This window comes from Lotus japonicus, chromosome 4 (genome assembly GCF_012489685.1).
Source record: "Lotus japonicus ecotype B-129 chromosome 4, LjGifu_v1.2".
NCBI lineage: Eukaryota > Viridiplantae > Streptophyta > Magnoliopsida > Fabales > Fabaceae > Lotus > Lotus japonicus.
The window spans coordinates 15,844,686-15,868,477 of NC_080044.1; the positions used below are offsets into that span (position 1 = coordinate 15,844,686).

The 23,792-nt window shown below is 36.8% G+C and overlaps 4 protein-coding genes across 6 annotated transcripts; 1 reads left to right on the plus strand and 3 right to left on the minus strand.

Annotated features, from left to right (window-relative positions):
* The first annotated feature begins 1,356 nt into the window (after positions 1–1,356).
* On the plus strand, positions 1,357–5,328 carry LOC130710262 (uncharacterized). The gene is made up of 2 exons (XM_057559462.1): positions 1,357–1,650; positions 1,998–5,328. The coding sequence occupies exon 2, from the start codon at positions 2,061–2,063 to the stop codon at positions 4,878–4,880; it is 2,820 nt and encodes a 939-aa protein (XP_057415445.1). The 5' UTR covers positions 1,357–1,650; positions 1,998–2,060; the 3' UTR covers positions 4,881–5,328.
* A 1,680-nt stretch (positions 5,329–7,008) lies between these two features.
* LOC130714822 (uncharacterized) lies at positions 7,009–13,313 on the minus strand. Its single transcript, XM_057564780.1, has 11 exons — positions 12,896–13,313; positions 12,627–12,805; positions 12,235–12,457; positions 11,715–11,856; positions 11,439–11,639; positions 11,128–11,259; positions 10,884–11,012; positions 9,561–9,970; positions 9,149–9,365; positions 8,849–9,039; positions 7,009–7,609 (listed from the first exon to the last, which is right to left on the minus strand). The coding sequence occupies exons 1-11, from the start codon at positions 13,237–13,239 to the stop codon at positions 7,432–7,434; spliced, it is 2,346 nt and encodes a 781-aa protein (XP_057420763.1). The 5' UTR covers positions 13,240–13,313; the 3' UTR covers positions 7,009–7,431.
* Positions 13,314–13,992: 679 nt separating this feature from the next.
* On the minus strand, positions 13,993–20,922 carry LOC130711167 (extra-large guanine nucleotide-binding protein 1-like). 3 transcript variants are annotated; one of them, XM_057560665.1, is made up of 8 exons: positions 19,293–20,922; positions 19,056–19,193; positions 18,846–18,950; positions 18,568–18,753; positions 17,887–18,085; positions 16,861–17,120; positions 15,929–16,092; positions 13,993–14,964 (listed from the first exon to the last, which is right to left on the minus strand). In XM_057560665.1, the coding sequence occupies exons 1-8, from the start codon at positions 20,286–20,288 to the stop codon at positions 14,388–14,390; spliced, it is 2,625 nt and encodes an 874-aa protein (XP_057416648.1). In that variant the 5' UTR covers positions 20,289–20,922; the 3' UTR covers positions 13,993–14,387. The 3 variants fall into 3 exon arrangements, with proteins under 3 accessions (XP_057416648.1, XP_057416650.1, XP_057416649.1); XM_057560667.1 differs by having other exon boundaries at positions 16,861–17,102; positions 17,887–18,064; positions 19,293–20,921; XM_057560666.1 differs by having other exon boundaries at positions 17,887–18,064; positions 19,293–20,921.
* A 1,526-nt stretch (positions 20,923–22,448) lies between these two features.
* On the minus strand, positions 22,449–23,464 carry LOC130713837 (uncharacterized). Its single transcript, XM_057563652.1, has 2 exons — positions 22,962–23,464; positions 22,449–22,883 (listed from the first exon to the last, which is right to left on the minus strand). Exons 1-2 carry the CDS (start codon positions 23,089–23,091, stop codon positions 22,564–22,566), a joined length of 450 nt encoding a protein of 149 aa, XP_057419635.1. The 5' UTR covers positions 23,092–23,464; the 3' UTR covers positions 22,449–22,563.
* Positions 23,465–23,792: the final 328 nt, after the last annotated feature.

The window sequence follows — 23,792 nt, forward strand, 5'->3', positions numbered from 1 at the left end:
AAATTAAATTCGTATAAATTTTAATTAAATTATTTTTAAGTTGAAGTATTGATTTAGTATTAAATTTTAAATCGAAATTAGGTGAAAATAAATATTATAAATTTATGTTGTATGGCAGGACACGAGTGAGACCCTTCAAATAGTAATTTAAGAAACCATGGGTTGGAGCAAAATCTACTTCAGTTCCTTAGACTATCTCCAATGGTGTTGAATATATGGTGTTTAATGTTGAAATGGTATTGTAATGGTGTTTAATGGAGGTGTTGAAAGTTGAAAGGGGGAGAGAGAAGTTGAAAAAATTCAACACTTGTGAAACCTGCGTGTGGGACCCAGTGGAGAGAGAGAGAGGGGCCGCCGATCAACACGTGGCTCCATTTGATTGGTCCGGACGATTTTCGTTTATCCTAATATTTCCAACTCAATTATTTCATTCAAAAAAAAATTTAAAAATATAATTTTTTTACCAAAATTCATGATTTTTTTTTCTCTATAAATAGAGACTTGGTTCGTTTGATTTGGACACAGAAAAAAAAAATCAAGTTTTCCATCATCTTATTCATCTTATTATCTTTCTATTATCCCCTTTGCTTTGAAATAAAATATATTATTGTGTGCTTAGTTTCTTTTCTTCCATTTGAAGTTAATAAAATAAAATAAATTATTGTGTGTATTTTTTTAAAAAAATATTAAATTGTTAAGTGTTTTAATTTAATTTACGTTAAAAAAATATTACGTTAATTTAATTTAATTTAAAAAAATAAAAAAACATTAAATTAAATTAAATCGATAATAGTTTATTTAATTTAATTTTTATCGAAAATTTTAATTTTATGAAATCATAAAAAGAAAAATATAAAATTAAATCAAAATATGAAATAAAAAAAGTGGTGGGGTAGGGGGTATGATGTTGAATGAAAAACCATTGGAGTGGGTAAAAGTTGAATGCAGTGTTGAACTGGAGAGAGAAGGTGATGTGGAGTGTTGGGAAGAGAAAAAGTAGAGTGTTGAATGTTGAAACCATTGGAGATGGTCTTAGGAGTTTCTTAAATCTGATGTAACAGTACAAGCCCACAAAAATAGTGCAGAATAGTATTGAATAGTGTGTTAAGAAACCAAATAAGAATTTTGGGGTTGGAGTTCCTCTTACACTTTCAAAGTTGGACTTTGAGATTTGCCAAGTTGGACAGGGATATCATCAGCTTTTACAAGCCAGCTTAATATTTGACTTTTAGCCATGACTTCAGCTAGTGGGTCCCACCCACAACATAGACAACTAGGGAACCAAAATTCTTAATTAATGTGAGCAAATAAACAAACAAAAATTGTTTTTTTTATAATATCAGTAAACACAAATTTGGTTTTTGTGAGGGTCAATATTCCTTCTCCTTGGACATGAAGCTAGGGTCGTTTTTCCAGAGCCAGGGTCAGAAAGAGAAAAAGAGAGAGTAGAATGGGGGTTCTTCTGAATTGAAATTTTCCTTCTTTTTCTTTTCCTTTTCTTTTCTCCCCTCTTTACTTTTATTTTTCCTTTTTGATTTTCAATTTAAGAAGAAAATCGTATGTGAACTGAAGAGAGAGAGGGAGTGAGGTTCGTTCTTCGCTTTTCATAGAATCCAGTGTTCTGTGTAGTGTTTCCAGCTACTGATTCAGGTTCGGGGTTTCTATTACTGTCGTTTGATTTTTTGTTGAAACCCATTTCTCCATTTTTGTTGAGTTTCTACTTGCTTTGGGAATTTTGGGATCTGGGTTCTAGGGTTTGAGATTTTGACTTTCTCTTTCCTTGGGTTTCTTTCCATTTCTGAGAAATTGGTATTGAAACCTTTTCTGGGTTTTGGTCAAAAAATAATCTTTTTTTGTTTTACTTGTTCGATTTAATAAGTGGTGGGGTGAGTGTTGTTTGTGTTTCCATGAATTTGGTTGTTGGGGTAGGACTCTAGATTTGTTATCATTAGCTTCTTTGGCTTCTGGGTGAAGAGTTGAATTTCAATTTGTGATAGATTGATGGGATAAAGCCTTTTTGTTTGGTTGAGAAGAGGAGGAACTAGGAAGCTGTCATCATCATGCATCTGTCACTATGGAAGCCCATTTCTCACTGTGCTTCTCTGCTCTTGGACAAGAAGAGCAGGAGGAAAGATGAATCTGTTGCTGATTCGAAGAGAAACCCGTCAATGCTCCGGAAGATGCAAGAAAGCAAACTCAGGGAAGCGCTTGAAGAGGCTTCAGAAGACGGGTTTCTCTCCAAATCACAAGACGTGGAACCTGACGCTGTTGCGAACCAAGATGAGACCCTTGGGCGATCCAGATCGCTAGCCAGGCTGCACGCCCAGCGTGAGTTCCTTCGAGCCACGGCGCTTGCAGCCGAGCGCACATACGAGTCTGAGGAGTCAATTCCCAGCCTTGAAGAAGCATTTTCGAAGTTCCTCACTATGTACCCCAAGTACCTGTCCTCAGAGAAAGTTGATCAGTTGAGGTCTGATGAATATTCACATTTGTCACCAAAGGTATGCCTTGATTATTGTGGGTTTGGACTCTTCTCTTTTGTTCAGACCATTCATTATTGGGAGTCCTCTACATTTAGCTTGTCTGAGATAACTGCAAATTTGAGTAACCATGCACTTTATGGTGGTGCTGAAAAAGGAACTGTTGAGCATGATATAAAGACTAGAATTATGGACTATCTGAATATCCCTGAGAATGAATATGGCCTTGTTTTTACTGTTAGTAGAGGTTCAGCTTTTAAATTGCTGTCTGAATCATACCCTTTCCAGACAAACAAAAAATTGTTGACTATGTTTGACCATGAGAGCCAATCTGTTTCTTTGATGGCTCAGAGTGCCAGAGAGAAAGGTGCCAAAGTGCACAGTGCATGGTTTAAATGGCCAACCCTCAAACTCTGCTCCACTGATTTGAGGAAACAGATTTCCAATAAGAAGAAGAGGAAGAAGGATTCAGCTACTGGTCTTTTTGTGTTCCCAGTTCAGTCTAGAGTAACTGGGGCTAAGTATTCATACCAGTGGATGGCCTTGGCACAACAGAACAACTGGCATGTCTTGCTTGATGCTGGATCATTGGGCCCCAAGGACATGGATTCGCTTGGCTTGTCCCTATTCCGGCCAGATTTTATAATTACATCATTTTACAGGGTATTTGGGTATGATCCCACTGGTTTTGGTTGTCTTCTGATCAAGAAATCAGTGATGCCCAGCCTTCAAAATCATTCTGGGTGTACTGGTTCGGGAATGGTGAAGATTACCCCGGAGTTCCCAATGTATTTGAGTGACTCTGTTGATGGATTGGATAGATTGGCTGGGATTGAAGATGATGAAGCCACTGGCATTGGTGAGAAGGCTTCTGAAGCTCGTCCGGGAAAACAGTTGCCTGCCTTTTCTGGTGCATTCACATCTTCACAGGTAAGAGATGTGTTTGAGACTGAAATGGATCATGACTGCTCTGAAAGAGATGGAACTAGCACTATATTTGAAGAGACTGAGAGTGTATCTGTTGGAGAAGTTATAAGGAGCCCTGTCTTCAGTGAGGATGAGTCGTCAGACAACTCATTTTGGATTGATTTGGGTCAGAGTCCATTGGGTTCTGACAGTGTTGGTCAATCGAGTAAACACAAGATAGCTTCTCCCCTACCTCCTTTCTGGTTCAATGGAAGGAAAAACCAGAAGCAACAGTCACCAAAACTAACTTCCAAGATGTATGGAAGCCCTATGTATGATGACAGAGAGGTTAGCCTAGGTATAGGTACTCATGACGAACACCGTGTGCTGTCTTTTGATGCTGCTGTCCTAATGTCACAAGAACTAGACCGTGTCAAAGAGGTCCCTGAAGAAGAGCATGTTGATGATTATTCAAGAAATGGAAATGGGTCAGATCATTTGCATGCCAATGAGATTGTGGAAGAAGCTGAAGCTAGTGAAGCCTTTCATAATGGATCTGTTGCTCATGAAGGATCTTGGCTCAATAATTCAACTTCTCTTGCTCGACACCAAGGCTTGGAGAATGGATCTACTTCTGAAATATGTCCTGATGTTAAAGACAGCGCCATACGAAGGGAAACTGAAGGTGAATTTAGGTTGTTGGGTAGAAGAGAAGGGAATCGATATTGTGGTGGTAGGCTTTTGGGTTCGGAAGAGAATGAACTCGGCAGCAGGGGAAGAAGAGTGTCATTTAGCATGGAAGATAATCGAAAAGAGTTCGTAAGCCATACCTTGGAGACAGGAGACGTATCTGCTACTAGCTTGGATGATGAAGAGGTCACGAGTGACGGGGAGTATGGGGATGGAGAGGACTGGGGCAGGAGGGAACCGGAGATAATATGTCAACATATTGATCATATTAATATGCTTGGTCTCAACAAAACTACGCTTAGACTTCGGTATTTGGTAAATTGGCTTGTTACTTCATTACTGCAACTGAAGTTAACACTTCATGATGGGGATGAAAAGGCAAACCTTGTTCACATCTATGGCCCAAAAATAAAATATGAAAGAGGTGCAGCTGTGGCTTTCAATGTCAGGGACAGAAGTAGGGGGCTGATCAATCCAGAGATTGTTCAAAAGCTGGCTGAAAAAGAAGGAATATCACTTGGTATTGGTTTTCTCAGTCATATACAGATTCTTGATAGTTCAAGACAGCAGCGTGGAGCTGTGAATCTTGAAGACACAACTCTTTGCAGGCCAATGGAGAATGGCCGGCGCAATGGAAAAGGTAGCTTTGTAAGGCTTGAAGTTGTCACAGCTTCATTAGGATTTCTGACTAATTTTGAGGATGTGTATAAATTGTGGGCTTTTGTGGCAAAGTTTCTCAACCCAGCATTTATCAGAGAAGGTGGCGGTGGTCTTCCTACTGTTCAAGAGGGCTCTGAGACATGAGATGGCAAGTTCTCTGGTGAGTTGATTCAATTTTTAAAACTGAACATGAAAGATGACATGTGAGATGTTGCCAAAGAAGGGTAAGGGCAGAAAGCTCCAGGAAGAATGAATTGGTGATCTTACATATGCTGCCAGAAAGACAGAAATACTTATCTCAGCATCAAAGCCAGACAAGGCAGGCGGAGGGATTTGTTAATTCATGTTTCTTGTTGCTTACATTTTTCATTTTCCTCTTTTTTCTCCCTTTTTTGGAGCTGGTTGTAGAGTTGGCTTTAGAGATTTGTTACATATAAGCCATGATGTACTTTGAAGCAAGATTGTATGGGTAAGAGAGCCTCAACTCATAGATGCTTTGCTTCTATTGATACGAAAGGATATCCAGCTTTTGTAAAAAAGTGTTCATTTTCATGTTATATAGATACATGGGTGCTTGCATTGTTGACATAAATCTATTCCTATATCTTAGTTAAACTTGAATTCAAGTATTTGACCGAGTGATAACAGAATCAGATGCAGAATGACACTCCTCTATGAGCATTTTTTCACCCTCATTCGTTCTTATTCGCCGGGAGGATTTATCAGGCATCTTAAAGCACTGGATTTCGCTTTTTCTATCACTTGAACGTGTGGTAATGAAGTTTATCAATCAGGATCGGCTCTACTTCGAAGCCGTGAAATGACAAGTGAAGCTGTGAAATGACAAGAAATCACAAATTTTTTAACGCTTGTTCTTATTCCGAAACCTTCTGTTTTTCTTTTAATTCCCTTCTTGCACCAAAACGTAGAAAAGGAGCTAATGCTTATATAACCCAGATAAATTTCTTACGTTTTACTTCCCTGACATTTCTTACATTTTAGTTCCCTTAGATCAATCCAAAAAATTATTCAAATACAGTTGCTGTGCAGTGTTGACAATGAATAGCTTTTGGAAAAAAAAATATGAATAATGTGAAAAAAAAAATTATTTACAAAAAAAGGGTTAAAAAAATCTTATTTACCAAATTGGTGTGTTTTTGGAGAAAAAACCACGGACATAGGGCCCCAAAGGAAAACCGTGGCCCAAAGTCGGGAAATGCCACGGTTTTCCAAACTGTGGCCTAAACTACGGTTTTAGCCACGGTTCTGGAAGCGTAGCCTATACCTTCTTCACATTCAATAAAATTCACTTTCTCCAAAAATTTGCATAAATAATTTTCACTTAGAAGAAATAAATTTTTATGTTTTTCACATTCAATAAAATTCACTTTCTCCAAAAAATTTGCATAAATAATTTTCACTTTATTTATGTTCTTTATAGATATTTATTTTAAAGAATAAAAATAAATATGGGCTTTTTATTTATTTAAATGTTTAAAATATAATAAACTCATGAAATTTAAATATGGGCTCTTTATTTAAATATGAGATCTTTATTTAAATATATTAAAGTCATATGAAATATTACAAAGATATAACAATTCATTTCTCATAAGTGGAAATAACTTATACGAATTTTTTGGAGAAGGTGAATTTTTAGGTGATTGTGAAGAAGCTATAGGCTACGCTTCTACAACCGTGGCAAGAACCGGTATTTAGGCCACACTTCGTGAAACCGTGGCGTTTCCCAACTTTAGGCCACGGTTTGTAACTCGGGCCTAGTGTCCGTAGCCTTATCTCCAAAAACGCACCAGTTTGGTAAATAAGATTTTTTTAACCCCATTTTGGTAAATAATATTTTTTTTCACATTATTCATATTTTTTTTATAGCTTTTGTATGTTGAAAAGTATTAGTTAAAAATTATCTGTGCTGAGTATTTTGCTTGTGGATGGTAAAATACTCTTAAACTTCATTTCTTGCTCACCTCAACCAAGGACATGTTTGGATAAATGTTGCCACTAATGCAAATAGAATTAACACTCAATTCAAGACAAAGATAACAGACCTCACTATGGATTAAAAAAGAAAATACCTCCACTTATGATTAAACTTACATCCAAACACACTAAATCAATTCATTTTACTTCTTATCTTAAAATGGTTGTAGCTTTTGTCTCTTTGCTTATGTACCCAAAAAAAATATTTGTTTTTCAAAAAAATTATTTGTTGCAATTTTTATTATTTATAATTTTCTTACGTTTTTCCTACAAGATCACAATCAGGCAGTGTCCCATCCCATCGACAGATTCACCATCCTCCACTCTGTAGTATAATGTATCATTTAGAATATATACCTGGATAACATACCATTACCAATCAATAACTGCAAACGTCATGTTTCAAAAAAAAAACTACAAACGTCTAAATTATACAACATTTGACCTAAATAATGATAAAGAAAATATCACATCGAAAGCAACTAAGGCTCTATCCATGCATTGATAAACCAAAGGCTCTTGTCAATTCTGGGGGGTACAAGCCAGGAACCAATTGAAAAAGAATTTCTGAAGGCAAGTATTTCCCAAGTGAAGCGCCTGACTGAATATTGGTTCATCCAAAGCACAATCTTAACTTTTGTACAGCAGATAGCCATAGGGAAACATCTCACGGCGAGTGAATGATCAGTTGGCATATCTAAGATTCCATCATCTTAATGAGAAAGGCCACCTCTAATGCTGATTCCTTGGACTGCAAATAACGGTTTTCCTCCACTATATCTGTGGTCAAATTCAGCAATATTGGCCGTTTTGGGTCATAAATTGAAAGATCACGAACTCTTGCTACCCATTTTGCTGCTTCCCACACCCCAAATCTGAGTCGGGATAAACAAAAAAGGTCCATCATAAAAGCATCATCAGTTGAATCCGAGTCTTTTCCTATTCACATAAAGACCACTATTGTACATATAACTTTTGGAAGGAATTATGCAGTTAAGGGTATGTTTGGATGGTTGGCAGAGGAACAGGGGAGGAGAGGAAAATGTGATTTTAACTTAGTCCCCACAACCTCTTTTTCTTCCACTTCCTACCCTTTCTTTGATTTCTTCTCTTCCCTTTCCCTCCCAACTGCAAAAAATGCCTTTATTTTTCTTTATGGTGCATGCATTTGTTAGTATGTTAAGACTCAAGAGGCTTAAGAGTCTGAAATGTATGAAATCAGAGCATATGCCTAAATTCAATATGAAGATATTGTTTTTCAAAATATCTAAAACTTAAAATGGCAAGGAACCTTTTGTCATATTTGAAGAGGAAAGCAATTTATAGATAACTACGGGACATTCTACGGACACTTTAAATTTGCCTCCAAAGAAAGATAGACATACTCATTGTGTACCTCATGTAATTGATAAAATCAATGTTCATAGACATATCCACATACAAATACAGTAACCAGAAAAACAATATTCTTTATGGATATAGTATATTTTTTTTGAATATTTAACACTCACAGCAAATTCACTATGCCAACAAATCAGTCATCCCATTAAAAAAATAATGGGAGCTCGGCATTTGATATCCTCAAACCCACCCTGACAATTCTTAAAAATGAACACCAATTTCTAAACTAATCAAGCTTAGAAACCTTAAACAAGCATAATTGATTTCAAAGCAAAAGGGAATACGAAATAAAAAAAAACATTTTAAGTTGCTATTTTCCACCTAGGAAACACATATACAAACATGTGTGTTTAAAATGTAAGCAACTCTAAAGAGACAATCATAGCATAATCCTAAAGACAATTAAATCAGAGATCCTGATGTTTCAAAATTCATCACTACTCATTGTAATGTAGATACAATTAAAGACTACAATCTTTCCAAGTCTTTTTATATCAGACACTCATTTGTATAACAATTCATGAAAATGAAGTAAAAAACACTCAAAGAAGTATCTATGTAAATAACAAGGATACGTAACCGAACCAGTTAAGCAGACATTAAAACAATTTCTATCATCAGCTCTTACATTATTCCTGCTACTGCAAAAACCATGCATGTAGGAAACTACGGAGAACATGGCAGGAAGATATGTAAAGACATCAGGAACTTACCGTGTGTTGAAAGAAGAGGATACTAATACAGCTGGATAAAGAATATCCTTTTGGATATTGTCATATGGAGAATAATCTCGAATTGCAAGAAAATCATCTAGGTCCCCAGGGAAGCCAAACTCTTCATAATCAACAGCTACAAGTGGCAGGATGGGATACAGAAGAGTGTTGGTCGGATCTAAAAAAGGAACCTACAGTGGAAATCACACAAAAGAAGGAAATCTGAGTATTTGAGCTAACCAATTTAAAATAGAGCCAAAGAAATGCAAAACTCAATAGCAGGCACATATTCTTGGAAACCTTCAAGACTGCAGCACGAAATATATCTGGAAAACGGTTGATGGCTGAAGCAACCAAAAGCCCTCCAGCACTATATCCCCAACCAGCCAAATTGTTTTCATGCACAATACCTTTTTCAATGAGGAACTTGGCACAAGAGATATAATCATTGATTGAATTATGTTTCTTTGTACCTCTCCCATCATGATGCCATTTCTTACCATATCCACCTCCTCCTCTGAAACAGGATACCAAAACTATCACAGGTAAGAGATTATTAGCCTCTAGAGAAAATAGAAATGTGTAATTATTTGGAAAATTTGTGGTAACCTAGAAACAAATCAGATACTATATTCATAAATGAACAAAAAAGAAAAGAATGTCCATATGAATATAGATAGAGTACATGGCCACCAAATGATGTGAAACCTACCTAACATCAGCATAGGCAATGACCCAACCACGATCCAGGAGGCTTTTTAATTCACTGCGCCACCTTTTGTCAAGTAACTCACCATAAGCTCCATGCCCATGCAATACCCCAGGATTTTTATCCCCTGGTTTATTATTACGTGCAAATACAATAGTCAAAGGAATCAGTGCCCCATCAAAAGAAGGGACATCATATTTTTCACAGGCGTAAAACTCAGACAGGTCATTCCATAAGTTGTCATCTTCCATGGCATTCCCAGGACTGGAGTATTTTGAGTTTGAGGATTCCATGCTAATACTTGCAGAATTTGCGCCATATAATATCCGTGTTCTGTCATGAAGCATATTTTGCTGTTGAATGATGTTCCACCTACCAGTTGCCAGGTCATAATCAACGACAGCATCTGGCATCTGCAAGAAACTTATGGTGAACATATTGGAATTTGGTGAGACTGAATAAAAATGACCTCTTAAGATCAAATGTATGAAAGGAAGAATCTCATATATATTTAAGATTTAATGCAATATCCTCCATAGGGGGCAATCTTGTTAGATCCTGGAACATCCACATCTTGGTGGGCTTAGCTCTCCCAACGGGGACATTCCATGCACAAGACTCTAACCCGAGATCTTGCTTAAGGAGAATCAAGCATGTACCACTTGAATCATCCATCTGTTGGGTGTAAGTATATATAAGAAACGATGAACACACTACAAATCTGTGTAGAGCAAGAAACAAGTAACAAGGAGGAAAGTATCAGGAAGAGAAAACCTGGAAAGCCAAAAACTATATGCCAAGCAGACTGGAAAAATACACCATGAAGCAGGATGGAACTAGGTTCATAACAATAAGGGCAGTCGTCCCCTAAAAATCAGTTACAGAGTAAGGTGCTATTTATATAATATACTTGCCCCCTTTCAAATATCTATACTGCCCCCTTTTGCATTGAAAGTCAGATAGACTAACATGTACATTTTTTCAAGCTCCATGCCATTATTTTTTTTTTGGAAGCTCAAACTGATCTGGAAATCATGATAAGGAAATATTGTCTCTATCTAAACACTAAAGTTATATTTTGAGACCCATCATGCAACATCATCCTTGAACTAAATTAAACAGACCACCAAAAACAACTTCATTTCAAAACAGTCTGTCCTTTTCATCCTGTCATAACTTCCTTGGATCTATATTCAATGGAGCTGGTGAATGGTCGTTTAGGATTAAATTAATTTGATATGAAGGTAAACAGATGTTCATAGAAACATAGAGAAAAATATTCAGGAATTATTAAAAATAAAACAGAAGAAGCAATCATTCACATACCACAGGGGATGATATTATAAAGCGCATGACTGATGAGAAGAAGTCATAATTTGGTCCAGGTGAGATTTGGCAAACATGTTTCGGAAGAGGCAAGTACTGTAGGTCCCGCTTCTTCAGTTTAACTCCCCCCTATCAAAAGGATAAGATGTACAACATCAATATTTCAACAAGATATAATCGTAGTTCATCATTATGTTGCGACCTTATCTGTACGAGCATAATATAGCAAATTCCCTTTCATTACCTTCCCAAAAGGCAACGGCAGTCCAATTGAACAAAGTTGAAAATTTCGACCTTCCCTAACTATGAGTGCCAAGTATTTATCACTAAAATCAACATCCACAACTGTCAAATCTGGATCATCAACAAATACTTCCTGCGGATTATGAGGCAGAATAAACAAGTTAAAGCTGACACAATCACAGGCAAGCTGAAAAAACATGAAAAACAAATTGAGCTATCTCAAGTAAATGCGTGTTTTGTGTAAACGTAAAAGAGTAATAAAAATGAAAAATGTCAATAATAGACACACAGAGAAGTGATGTTCCAAACTACCTCCCATTTTCTTGGATTTGAAGAAGCATCCAATGGACTACAGAGAAGATAATGGCAATCAACTGATTGTCCACCTTTGGGAGCATCTGTAAACAAACAAAGATAACCTTGGTGGTGTTCAATTATGCAGTGTGCTAGAGCATCACACTCCCAAACTAGTTTCAAGCCAGACAATGGATCAGCTGCATTTATTAGAAACACCTAAAATATGGTTACTATTATTATACAATATGAAAGATCTTAACCTGGCAGAGTTTTGCAGCACAGATCTTTTACCTTTGATGATGTGGGAGAAAATGTATTGACAGTCACAAATTTGAAGTCTTTTGTATGCCTTATATTAATGTGAACATTTTCATCTGATTCTTCCAAAAGCAAAACATCTTCATCAGTTGATCCGATAAGACTGTAGTAAATTCTGCAGGGATAAGAGAATGAATGAATGATGATATACAGAAAGATTGCATGGATTCCAAAGCTAATATTCATAAGTAGGGTAAGGTTGAATTATTGGAATATAATGGAATGGAAATAAAATGTGGAATAGCTTAAGCGTAGATTTCATTGTTTGGATTGTTTAAGGTAGGACGGAATGGAACATAATGGAATGCATTTCATGCCATCCATTACCTGCCATTTTCCCCCCTTAAAGTTGGGGATATGAGATGGAACTAGCCTTCTTACCATCAATCATAAGAATATCCAAACAATGGAATAGTAATTTTAGTCCATTCCACTCACCATTAGATATCCAAGATAACCTAAGACAGCTATAAATCAACAATAATTTACCCACCGATATGGCCTCATTTTCTGATCTGTTACAACATAAAGCAATGCCTGTCCATCTTTGGCCCATGCCAAGTTGGAAACTCGGTCTGCCTGAGGCTTACTACACAAGGAACCCGAATTCAAATTTCTCACAGATAACTTGAAGTAGCCATTGTCTTTATCATACATAGTATACGCAAAATACTGATGATTAGGTGAAATCTCAGACAGTTCCTCATAAGCATATCCTGCAAAAAATTGAAGACAACAACTTTTAGCATTCCCAAACCACTCCATCCACTCTCAAAATTTATGTCCTAGAATCTAACTCGAATTCCCCTTCAACGCCACCCCATTCATTTTCTATAACCAATCGAATGTCCGAGTTTATTTAAACAAGCTTTAATGCATCATTACCTCCAAACCTCTCAGCTTCTTGATTATAGTCAACCAGCTTCTGCTCGATTGTCTTGCCCGTAGCGAAATCAAACCCGGCTGGAGGATACTTATGCGAGATGAAATCGTCGTTCAAGCTAGCCAATCTTCTGCAAAGCACCGGGTACGGTTTTCCTTCTTCGACGCGTCGATAATACAACCTACAACAACACAATACAATATCAATCACAAAGCGAACACAAATAAGCAATGAAAAAAACAAAGAAGGTGATGATTGGAAGATAACACACCAAGGACCCCAGCGAAATGGAGGAGTGGAAAGATCGAAGGGCATTCGGGAGGCCATTTCGAGGTGGAGCTTGGTGAGGAGGCGTTCGGAGTCGGCCATGACGGCCTCCGTGTACTTCTCCTCCTGCTCCATGTACACGTCCATGTGCCGCATTGCTATCTTGTCGCTGAGGTTCGACATCCAGCTGTAAGGGTCCTCCCATGTCATGCCATGGAAGCTGAACTTCTGAGGCTTCTTTGGGGCTCTTGGAGGGGTCGCCGGAGACGGTGCCTTCCCAGCCTTGTAGTGGCGGGAGAGAAGGTGGCTGCGGCGGGAGACGGTGGCAAAACGGAATAGATAGCGCATGGTGGCTGGTGTTCCGGGGCGGAGCAAAAGGGTTTTGGGTTTTAGAACATGAGATTTTTTTTAGAAATGCATGTTGTAAGCTGGGTTTTCCCCACCTGGGTTTTTTTTTAATTAATATATTTATTTGTAATTATTTTTTTCGGTACATCTTGGAAAAAATTAATCTGTAATTATAAAGTGGTATCGTTTTATTTATTATTTTAAGGAATTTAAAATTACAAAATAATATTTTATTTTTCTTACTAAAATGCTTGAATGAAATAAATAATATTTTGCTAGCTATTGATTTAAAGAAAAAGCAAACTAAACACACCTTCAACTTTTATTGTTTTCCCTTTTTAAGATGTTTTATTACAAAGAAGAAATAATGTGGTAATGACAATTTTTAATGAAATATATTAACTAAAAATAAAAACAAATCAAATGTATAATTTTTATAAATTCTTCGAAATATTCAATAGTCAAATCTATATCGAGAAATTAAGAGCTCAAATACACTTCGGCTAATTCGAGTTTATCTACTAAGAATACACTAATCTCCGATAAGTGTTTTTTTGTTTGTATCAAAACGGGTACAAACTTTAACTTTTAATGTTACTGGCTAATTTTTAATCAAGTATATATTTTTTCATTAGCATTTAAGTTATTAAGAGCTATCAAAATTCAACCCATGTAAAAACAATAAGTTAATTATTAAGTCTCACAGTGTACAAAAGCCATTTTGCAACTTAATGTAATTTGAAGGCATGGTGATTGAGAAAGACAAACAATATATTACTTTACCATACCAAAAAAATGAAATTTGAACATTATGCTTTGATCGGTCTGTCATTTGCCAACACTCTACCTACCCTACTAGCTTGATGCCCAAGGTATAGTGTCGGATGCATAGTTACAACTCAACAGTATTAACTAATCCCTTGTCGTGAGCGCTCGAACGAAGCGGGAATAGCGGGTCACGAAATGTGACCCATTCCCATTGAAAATGATTGCACCCCGAAACCTCATGGTTAAGGACTGAGGTGAGCTAACCACCTTAGCAAGAATATGCTCTCGTGTCTCTACTTCTAGTTGACAACATATGTACATGATCAGAACCCAAGTCATGAGCTGTGTATGACTCACTACAACCTTGTCTGAACTAGCAATCAAAGAGAGAATGAACTCGGCTCAATGCTATACATAGAGTTATCACTTAAGCTAAAGTTTGGTCTCTCTTCATTCCACTTCAAAATCTCCTTTGCATATTTAAGTGCTGCATCAACACTATCAGGCTCCAACCCCTTTACCAGAGATACATACAAGTTTCTCCCTGTGAGAGATGAATAGAGCCTCTTAAACTTAACTGCTATGTAGTGCGAAGCCAGCTGACCAAGGGAGGGGTTGTTGTTGCTGCCACGGCCGTGACGGCTAATTACTGGATGAAAATCAGAGAACCAGTCACACAGAGTCAGTGGAATCTGTTCTATTTTCTCCTCAAACTCGTCTAGTTTGTTCAGTATCAACATGAAGTCCATTTGCTCAAAAGTTGGATGAGTAACAATGGTTTCAAAAAGCTTCCGGGTCAATATCATCTTGTTTGTGAGACAACCATCTCCATCAATAGAAAACTGATTGTAGTCGCTCAAGGATACACAGAAGATGACCATTCCAGCATCCTCAAACATTTCTAGCCACTTGCAATTTTCTCCTAGCCCTCTTGCATGTATTGTAATTAGCTGATACCTATAAACCAGCCAAAAAGATCCAAGCTCCAGATCAGAAACACGGTCATATGAGGTCTATTTCTAAGCATGAAACATTTGACTCAAATTCATACATATAAAAATCAGCAACAGCGTCACATGTTTCTGACATACTTGAATTGAGATGTAACTTTGGAAACAAGCATTCCAAGCCATGTGAAACAAATAAATAAATTTGAACGTATCTGTGCTATATGAAACAGGGGTAACTTTTTAATAGTAAACCTGACTAAAATTGCATTTTGATAACACCTCTTTGGCTCTTTCTGATATACGAGTAGTATATCACATTCATGCTGCTGGAAAGAACCTCCACAATGTTTGGTAAATGCAAAAACAGAGGAAACCAAAGCTTAAAACTAATTTTCTGTGACAATTGGATCAGCTCTAAGGACATGAATTGGGGTGTCCTTTATTAAATTTGAAGGATTTGGCTTTCGTAAGGAATCTGAAAATTCTGTGGCAGAGCTGTCTTTGCTGTTCTTTAGAGACTTTGGCTTCAAAGAAATGTTAGAAATTTCAGGGGCACTTTAATCATCCCAAGACAACATTTGGAATAGGGCCACTTTCTTGGCCTATTAGTGGTGTTCTGTTCATGGAGTTTTTAAAGGTATTTCTTTGTTAGACATGCAGAGAGATTGGCATGCCTTGTTACTTGACTCAACATAGTTTCTAGATCTTTCTTAAGTTTATTCTTGAGAGAATGTGAGAGTGTCTTTGTCCTCTACATTTGTTCTTTTCTTTTCTTAATGAATTTTTCTCTGGGGTAAAAAAACATTTGATGACATCTGGGGGAAATAAGTCTCTCATCAACTCCGTTTTGTGTTTGTTGTTGTTGTCTGGTCGTGGTGTATAGCCTTATCAGTTACTACCCTTGGCATTTCACAGAGTGCAATTATTCCCCAAAAGCAAATATCACAATAGTGGCAAATATTTTCACCTACCTAACCAAAGAATCATGTAGATCAGCAGTATCGCCAGTTTCCTCAGGAGCTGATTGAGGAAATGAAAACTCTACACTAGCCAGACCGTTGGATGAAGTGACTCCTTCAGCATAGAGGATATCTAAATCCGAGGGTTCATAGTCAGTACTCAATATCTGAACAGCCTAAACAAAGAAATAACATGTTAAATTCTCAAAGCCAATAATAACCTAACAATCTTTTTCTAGAGAAAACCAATAGAAAAGAAACATATAAGAAGATAAGGGTACGCCACAAGGTGCAAATATCAGCAAAAGTAATCCTGATGAATCATTCTTAATTGGTAAAATATAAAGCGGTTTGAGTTTTGCTTGTGACCAACATATGAACTAGCAAGCATTAACAACAAGCCTAAAAACTAAATGTAAGTCCTGCTAACTATATGAGCTTGAGAGAGCAAAAAACATTCGCTAAGCTCTTTTCGTTTATACTGAACACATTAAGCTTATTACTCTTCAAACTAAAGCTTCTACCAAATGTCCGGACTCCGGACCATAACCATAACTGTCACACTCCCTTTGCCTGATCAAAGATCCTTATATGACAGTATATATGAACCATTGAACCACCACCACCTATTTGCACAAACATTAACCTAAGTACCTTGTCAAAAGTAAATCTATATCCCTCCATCAGTTTGCTCATTTTGCAAAAAACCTAATATTATTGAAGCTAAATTCCTTTGATAGAATAAGAGGCATTTCCACTACCAAAATTCATACAAATATAAGTTTATATGGAACATTCAATAATTACTCTTCACAACAAAATAATCATCATAAAATATGTCAATATTCAGTTAAAAGGTCACATGCAAGTAAGTTAACAAGGGTATACTTTTGTAGATTAAATTGTTGACAAAGTAAGCTTAAAATAAAAGAATGATCCTATACCCGCTCTAAAAAATAACTGGCAACACTGGGTAGCGTTTCTATTTCATATCTTCTTTCATATGTGGCCTTAATGGCTGCATCATCCCATAACTCCTCAATTAATGGAGCATATTCACGAGTAGCAGCAGGAAAGATAGCATCAAGCTTTCCCGAAACCATAGTTTTCAGAAGCCAATCAGAGAATGCTTTTAGTCTTGTGCCAATGGAATAAATTGTCTTGTCCCCATGTTTTGGAATGGTTCCTGCACCATAATTGTAACCTGCCAATCTTTTAGTTGAATGGACAAACTAAAAAGTGATTTGATAGTCTTTTATGCAGCATTTGTCCTAAATTATTTTAGTAACTACTAGTATTTAGTAGCATATATGTGTTGTTTTCATTTGATTCTGCATATCAAGATATTTAAAGTTTACAAGAAAGAGTACTTACTGCTACGTGAAAAAACTCAACAAGTATATTATTCATAATTTTAAAACACACATGAAATCTATCTCTTGTGGCATCTCAAAGTTCTGACATATTTTCTAAGTTCTGACATATTTTCTAGTCATCATTATCAACAACAACAAAAGCTTTTTCCCACATGATCTGTGGTCCGGCCGTCCAGAAAGTTGATACACAAACCTGTGCTTCATATAATAAGGAGACAACTTTATACATCAGTAATTTTACTTTGGATAAAATAATTCCAATGAACAAATTCCCCAAAACAAAATAAATGCATATTTATGACTATTTGTTTGAATGCTTACTCCATAATGGGTCACTTGGAAAAAACAAGGTAAGATACAATCATTTTATCTTCAAAGCAAACATTTTACCCCTTTAAATACATGTATAAGCTAGCTGAAAATCACTTGGACTTGCAAGTCAGCAACTACATGGCAAATAGTCAATGCATACTAAGCCACATATGTGGTGCTTTACAAGGAAGAAACCTTGGCTACTGAGTCAAAAGTCAAAACTCAATTAAAAGACATATTTCAGTGAGGGTATGGAAAGGAGGGAGAACATTGATCACTAACCTGTCGTGTCAAGTGCAGATGATTGACCTTTCTTTAAATTCTCCAGACTTTCTTCTTCAAAACGCTCACGACCCTCAAGAAGCATGCCAATATAGGCATAGACATTGGTCTGAATGGTCAACTTAATATTTTCACGTTCATCTTCTGAGAAGGGTGTACTTTTGTAAAGAATCTTGGTCTGACATAAGGATTTACAGTTCTATAAATATGTTGAATTCTTAGCTTTTAGTATCAAGCATGTTGACAAAGAACAGTACTACAAAGTAGCTAATCATTAACAGCAATGCCATCAAATTTTTTTCTTTTTTGGGTTGGGGGTTGTTAAAAGTAAATGAAGTTTCAGACACCAGGTCATACATCATACTCCTTAAATAGCTTTAATACACCTTAATAGTCAGTCAACAATGTTTAAAATGCCTATGTATAAGGGCGGACCTACATATAGCTAGTGGGGGCAACTACCCCACAAGTTTTTTCTTAATACAAATATATATATGTGTGTGTGCACAAATAATGTGTGTTAATTTCTCACAATATGTTGGTGTATTAACATAGCTAATATTGATTCTCATGCTTACAACCATATATTGTTCAATGTAACCTACCTGCTTGAAAGAAAGTTCTAAGCATGACACAATATGCAGACAGAATTAACAAACTCAATTATCAAATGAAAATCACCTGCTTAAAAATAGTGCTTGTTCCAGACCCAGTGTAACCAACTAAGAGGAGCTTATGAACTATTCCATGCTCAAGGTAGTCAGGAACTGTTTTAGTAATCAGATTGGAGGATAGAAACCCACAGGAAGTCGAAGGTCTAGAAGGAACTGGCAAGGAAAATAAGGCACATACAAGCTTTGTTCCAGCCTAACAAGTGAAATTAAATGGTCAAATAATGTAAAATGAACATTGGCACAGGGATAAAACAAGAGAAAAATGATACATAAGTTTTTTTTTACCTTTCCCCATATATACCCTCTTGTATTTTTTTGTCCTTCTTCTTGGTATGAACCATCCTCATTGACCCAAAAATGTGGGTTACCAGCACACTGCACTCCTGCCAACTGCCCAACCAAAACAAGATCCTTTCAACAATTTTGTTTTACTTCAACAACAAACGAAAATTAATTAAGATAGAGCCATTTTTCTGCATATATTAAAATTTGAACCTGCAACATCCGAAGCTCAACTCTTGTTATCTCCCGGCCATTGATGAAAACCTGAGTGTTTCCGTTACTCGCATCCGGGTTGATTGGACCTCCAACATTCAAATGGGGACTAATAATTCTACAAGGCTTCTGTCCTTCCTGCGAAATTCAAAAAACACAAAAATAATATCAATTTCCATAAAACTCAAAATTTCAAGCAGTAGAAAACAATGCAGGAGAAAACTATTTAGTATTTACCTTCCCCCAAAGACCAGATACTTTATCATACCAATAGTTCCCGGGTTTTAGCCTCTTCGGCGGATTAGCACAATTCTGCAACGCGACGAGTTCCTCGAACGAAAGCGGACTTCCATTGACAACAACACACTGAGGAGGAAGCTGATTCACTTCACAAAACCTCTCAGCCTTCATTACTTGTCTAACCTCCAAGTGATTGAGCAATCTCTTGAGCAACCTAGAGCATTTCCCCAAACTACACCGTTTGGATTCATCAATTGGGTACCCAATGCACCCAACACATTTTCTACCCTCCGGCATTGAACCCATCGCTCTCAGCACACAGTTCCCACAATACTTAGCATCACAAACCAGACACGCCTCCTTCTCCGTCAAACGGTTACCCTTCAAGCACCGGTAGCATGATCCTTTCTTCCCCTTCCTCGCCGCTTCCCTCTTCACCGGTTCGTCATCGGAATCCACGTTGAAAGTCACAGCAACGGTTTCGCATTTCGCATCGTCGTTCTTCGAATTCGAAGCACGAGACGATGGATAGAATGAACTCAACGGTGTGGAGCCGTTGAAATCCAAGCTCTCTTTCTCGCAATTGGAATCCCTCAGCAATGTGATTCTCCCTGAACTGTCTGAAGACTCGCTGCTCAACTCGCCCGACGAGTCGCACACGCCGTTGCTCTCCGCAGCTCCGTCTTCAAACGCGATCACCGACGTCGGAGACACCGTCGTTTTCACTAAACCACCGCCGTCGTCGCCTGCGGGGAATTTCAAGCAGTGAAGCTCCGCCGTGGAGAGCGGTTGCGCAACCGGCAATGACAGTGCGTCGGAGACAGGAACCTGCTCAACCACCGCAGCCACCGGGATAGTGTCGATGCTTAATGGCACCGCCTGGGGAAGATCGTAAGCCGGCGGCGATCCTTCGTACTCCACGGCGAACGAGTACTCGAGCTCCTCCTCATCTACGGCGGAAGCTTCCACCGTCGTTGTCATCGCCGGCGACATGGCTACCCTAGTTTCCACGCCGAGTGCAAAAGCATGAAAAGGTGGAAACAGAGCATAAGCTTCGAACCAAAAGAGAAATTTGAATTTTCAAAATAAAGGAAAACGTGTATGTTTTTTATTTTTGTTATTATTATCACACTAAAAAAGAGTAATAGGGAGAGTGAAGGAAGAAAGAAAGAAAAAGGAAACCTAATTTTTATATGTGTGAAGAAGAAAGGTGATAGAGTTGAATGTGTGAACAAAGTGTGGAGTTTGTGTTCAAATTTCAAAAAGAGAATGGAAATAGAGAGGAAAGAAAATCAAGGAGAATCCAAAAGTGGTAATCATAACAGTGTTGTAGGTAGGGAAGAAAATTGGAAAAGGAAAAGTGTGATGAGAAGGGAAGTGAGGGGGAGGAAAATGACAGGGAAAAGAAAAACGGGCATTGGGGATAGCGTGGAATCTTTACTTCTTTTATGTTTTTTGGGAAGAGCATGTGGGGTAGGAGGTGGAGACAAGTTTTGTCCTTTGGCACAGTGAAATTGGGATCCAAGTTTTGGTTTTCTGGCTGTTGCCATGGATATGAATGAGGATTGAGGACCACCAGCGCCGTTTGCGCGAGAAGGAGGGAGGGATGTGACGCAGGAACATATTAATTGCAGAATCTTATCCCACGGGCTGAGCATGAAGGTTTTTAAACACGGTTTGCGTGGCAAGCAACAACACTGATGGTTTGCCTGACCCACCAGTCACACAAAATATTCACTTGCTATAGGACAAAAATATTCAATCTTTGTTTTCCGTACTTCCGATCCAATTTAATTACTCACCCCGTCCCCATTTATAAGTTATTTTTTCTTAATTCTCTTCGATTAAGAAAAGTGGTTGTTAGTAATAAATATAAATTGGTAAAAAGTTTTATCAACTTTCATAGATTGTCCATTAATTTTTCTTTCCAAAATTAATTTTATTTAAAATGATACTATCTCTTTCCCATTAAATATGAGGGTAATTGCGGAAAAATGTATTGAATGTTTCAATGGTATTATAAAGTGACTTATAACTAGTGTTTTTTTACATGCGCGTTGCACGGGAAATATGTTTGTTATATTCGATACGTCAATCAATACCTTGAAAAAGTGACTTATAAATGGGGACGGAGAGAGTAATTAATTCACATGGAAATTTTAATTTTTAAATGTCTGATTGATGTATACTAGAATTGAACCCTGAGCTCGAGAGAATTGTATTCCAAAAATTACCATGTATGCAAATATTGCTTAGTTGATTGATGTTATGCTAAAAAGTTTAAATGTAAATCTGATTTTCTCCTTTATGTATATCTCCTTTATTTACTACATGTGGAATTGATATAATGTGTGTTTGGATTTTAGTTTGCAAAACAGAGTTTGGATGAATGTGGGTTTATAAAACTTAGTTTGGGTCAAAGTGGGTTGATTGTAATGTGATTTATGTTTGGATACTTTTATTCTGAAAGAGAGTTTGATATCATGAATCACGCTTGGATAATATTAATGAGAAGCACTTTTAAGTTGTATAATTACTAAAAGAGTTTAATTTCTATGTACCGACGGTGTAAAGTTTTTTTACACCGTCAACCAATCAGATTTCAAGGATACGAGAAATCTCTCTTTTTATTTAATTTCATCAATTGACGTGGCACATACTTGAAATCTGATTGGTTGACGGTGTAAAAAAAATTACACTGTCGGTGCATCATCCTTTTTCTCTTACTAAAAGAGTTTAACTGCTATGCACCGACGGTGTAAAGTTTTTTTACACCGTCAACCAATCAGATTTCAAGGATGTGAGGAAATCTCTATTTTTATACTGGTATGAGTTTTATATAGAATTAATATAAAAAAAAATTCATTCATACTTTTTTAACTACACTTTATTATTTTAGGCAAAAATATTTTTTGAAAAAAAATAATAATGCAAATAGTTGAAATTTGTAAACTTAAAACTAATAAAAATTTAAATAAACTCAAAATTAAATAAGTTGTAGAAAATTAAATAAAAGATAACAACAGATCTTAAAATAACATAATATGTTCCAAATTAAAATACAAACCAACAATAAAGTTCAAAGGTAAAAATGAAATACTATTTTAATTATATAGTCACAACTAAAATAATTAAGGTTCGTGTGCTCTACAATTTGATCTTTGATTAAGTCACGAAGAACATCCATTTCCGTCAAAGATCTTACATTTGAACCAACGAATGCATACTCACCAACATAACCATCACCTTCATGCTCATCTATATCATCTCATTCATAGCGATGGAAGTTAGAATCAGTTTCAGACTTCCTTCTGACAAAATTGTGTAAGGTCAATGTTGCACTCACTATTTGAACTTGTGTTTCAAATTTGTACCTTGGCATATGACGCAAAATTTCAAATCTCTTCCATACCCCAAAAGTATTTTCTATCGTGCACCTTAAACTTGAATAGTAATAATTGAACACCTCATTATGATTTGAAAATCCAGCTGAACGCCTAAAATCTGGAAGGTGATAGCGTTCACGTCTATATGGACCAAAATACTCGGTTGGTGTTGGGTACCCATCATCCACCAAATAATACTTACCTATAAACAATGAAATAATTGTCATTTATATTATAATTTTAATGTAAAATTAGTATGTTATAATCTCAACAAACGTACCTAGAGGTGGGTGTGGAAATTTCATAGAAGGAGTTGTGAGGGCATTGTCAAATACTTGAGCATCGTGTGCGGTGCCTTCCCATCCTGGTAATGCAAAAATAAAGCACATGCTCCAATCACATGCAGCCATTACATTTTGTGTTGGATGTCCCTTTCTACCAATAAATTTGGGTTGCTCACTAGCACTAACCACACACGTGATATGAGTACCATCAATTGCTCCTATAGCATTCTTGAAAGTTGGCCAATATCGCCGATCATTTCGAATTTTTGTGTCGATATAACGAAATTGTGGATCTCATGGTTTGATGTATTCAATAGCGAGCCTTAGACAAGAAACTAATACTCTATGAAAATGCATACTTACAGTTTCATCGGAGTGTTGAAATCTTTCTTATAACATCCTATTGCCCACTCCAATTCCATGTCCAACCATCTTTAAGAACATAACAACCATTTCCTGAACTCCCATTCGCCTAGTTCCTTTTAAACCATGTCCAACCAATTCAGTACAAAGTTGATAAAAAAACATGATTTTCCATTCGAAACATTTGATAACAACGAGTAGGGTTCCCTCGCAAAACTTCTTGAACCCATGAATTACTTGTTTTATCACTTGTTCTACATGGCTTGTTACATAGATAATTTACTGCGTATTGACTAACTAGTGCACTAACCTCAAAAAACTCTTGTAAATCATCATGCAAAATGGACAACAAAGTTGATTCTTCCCTTTCACCATCCATCATTTCCTCCTCATTTTCTTCATTCAAATCCACCATTTCCTCTTCACTTTCTCCATTTTCGTCATTCAAAGTCTCCATTTCCTCT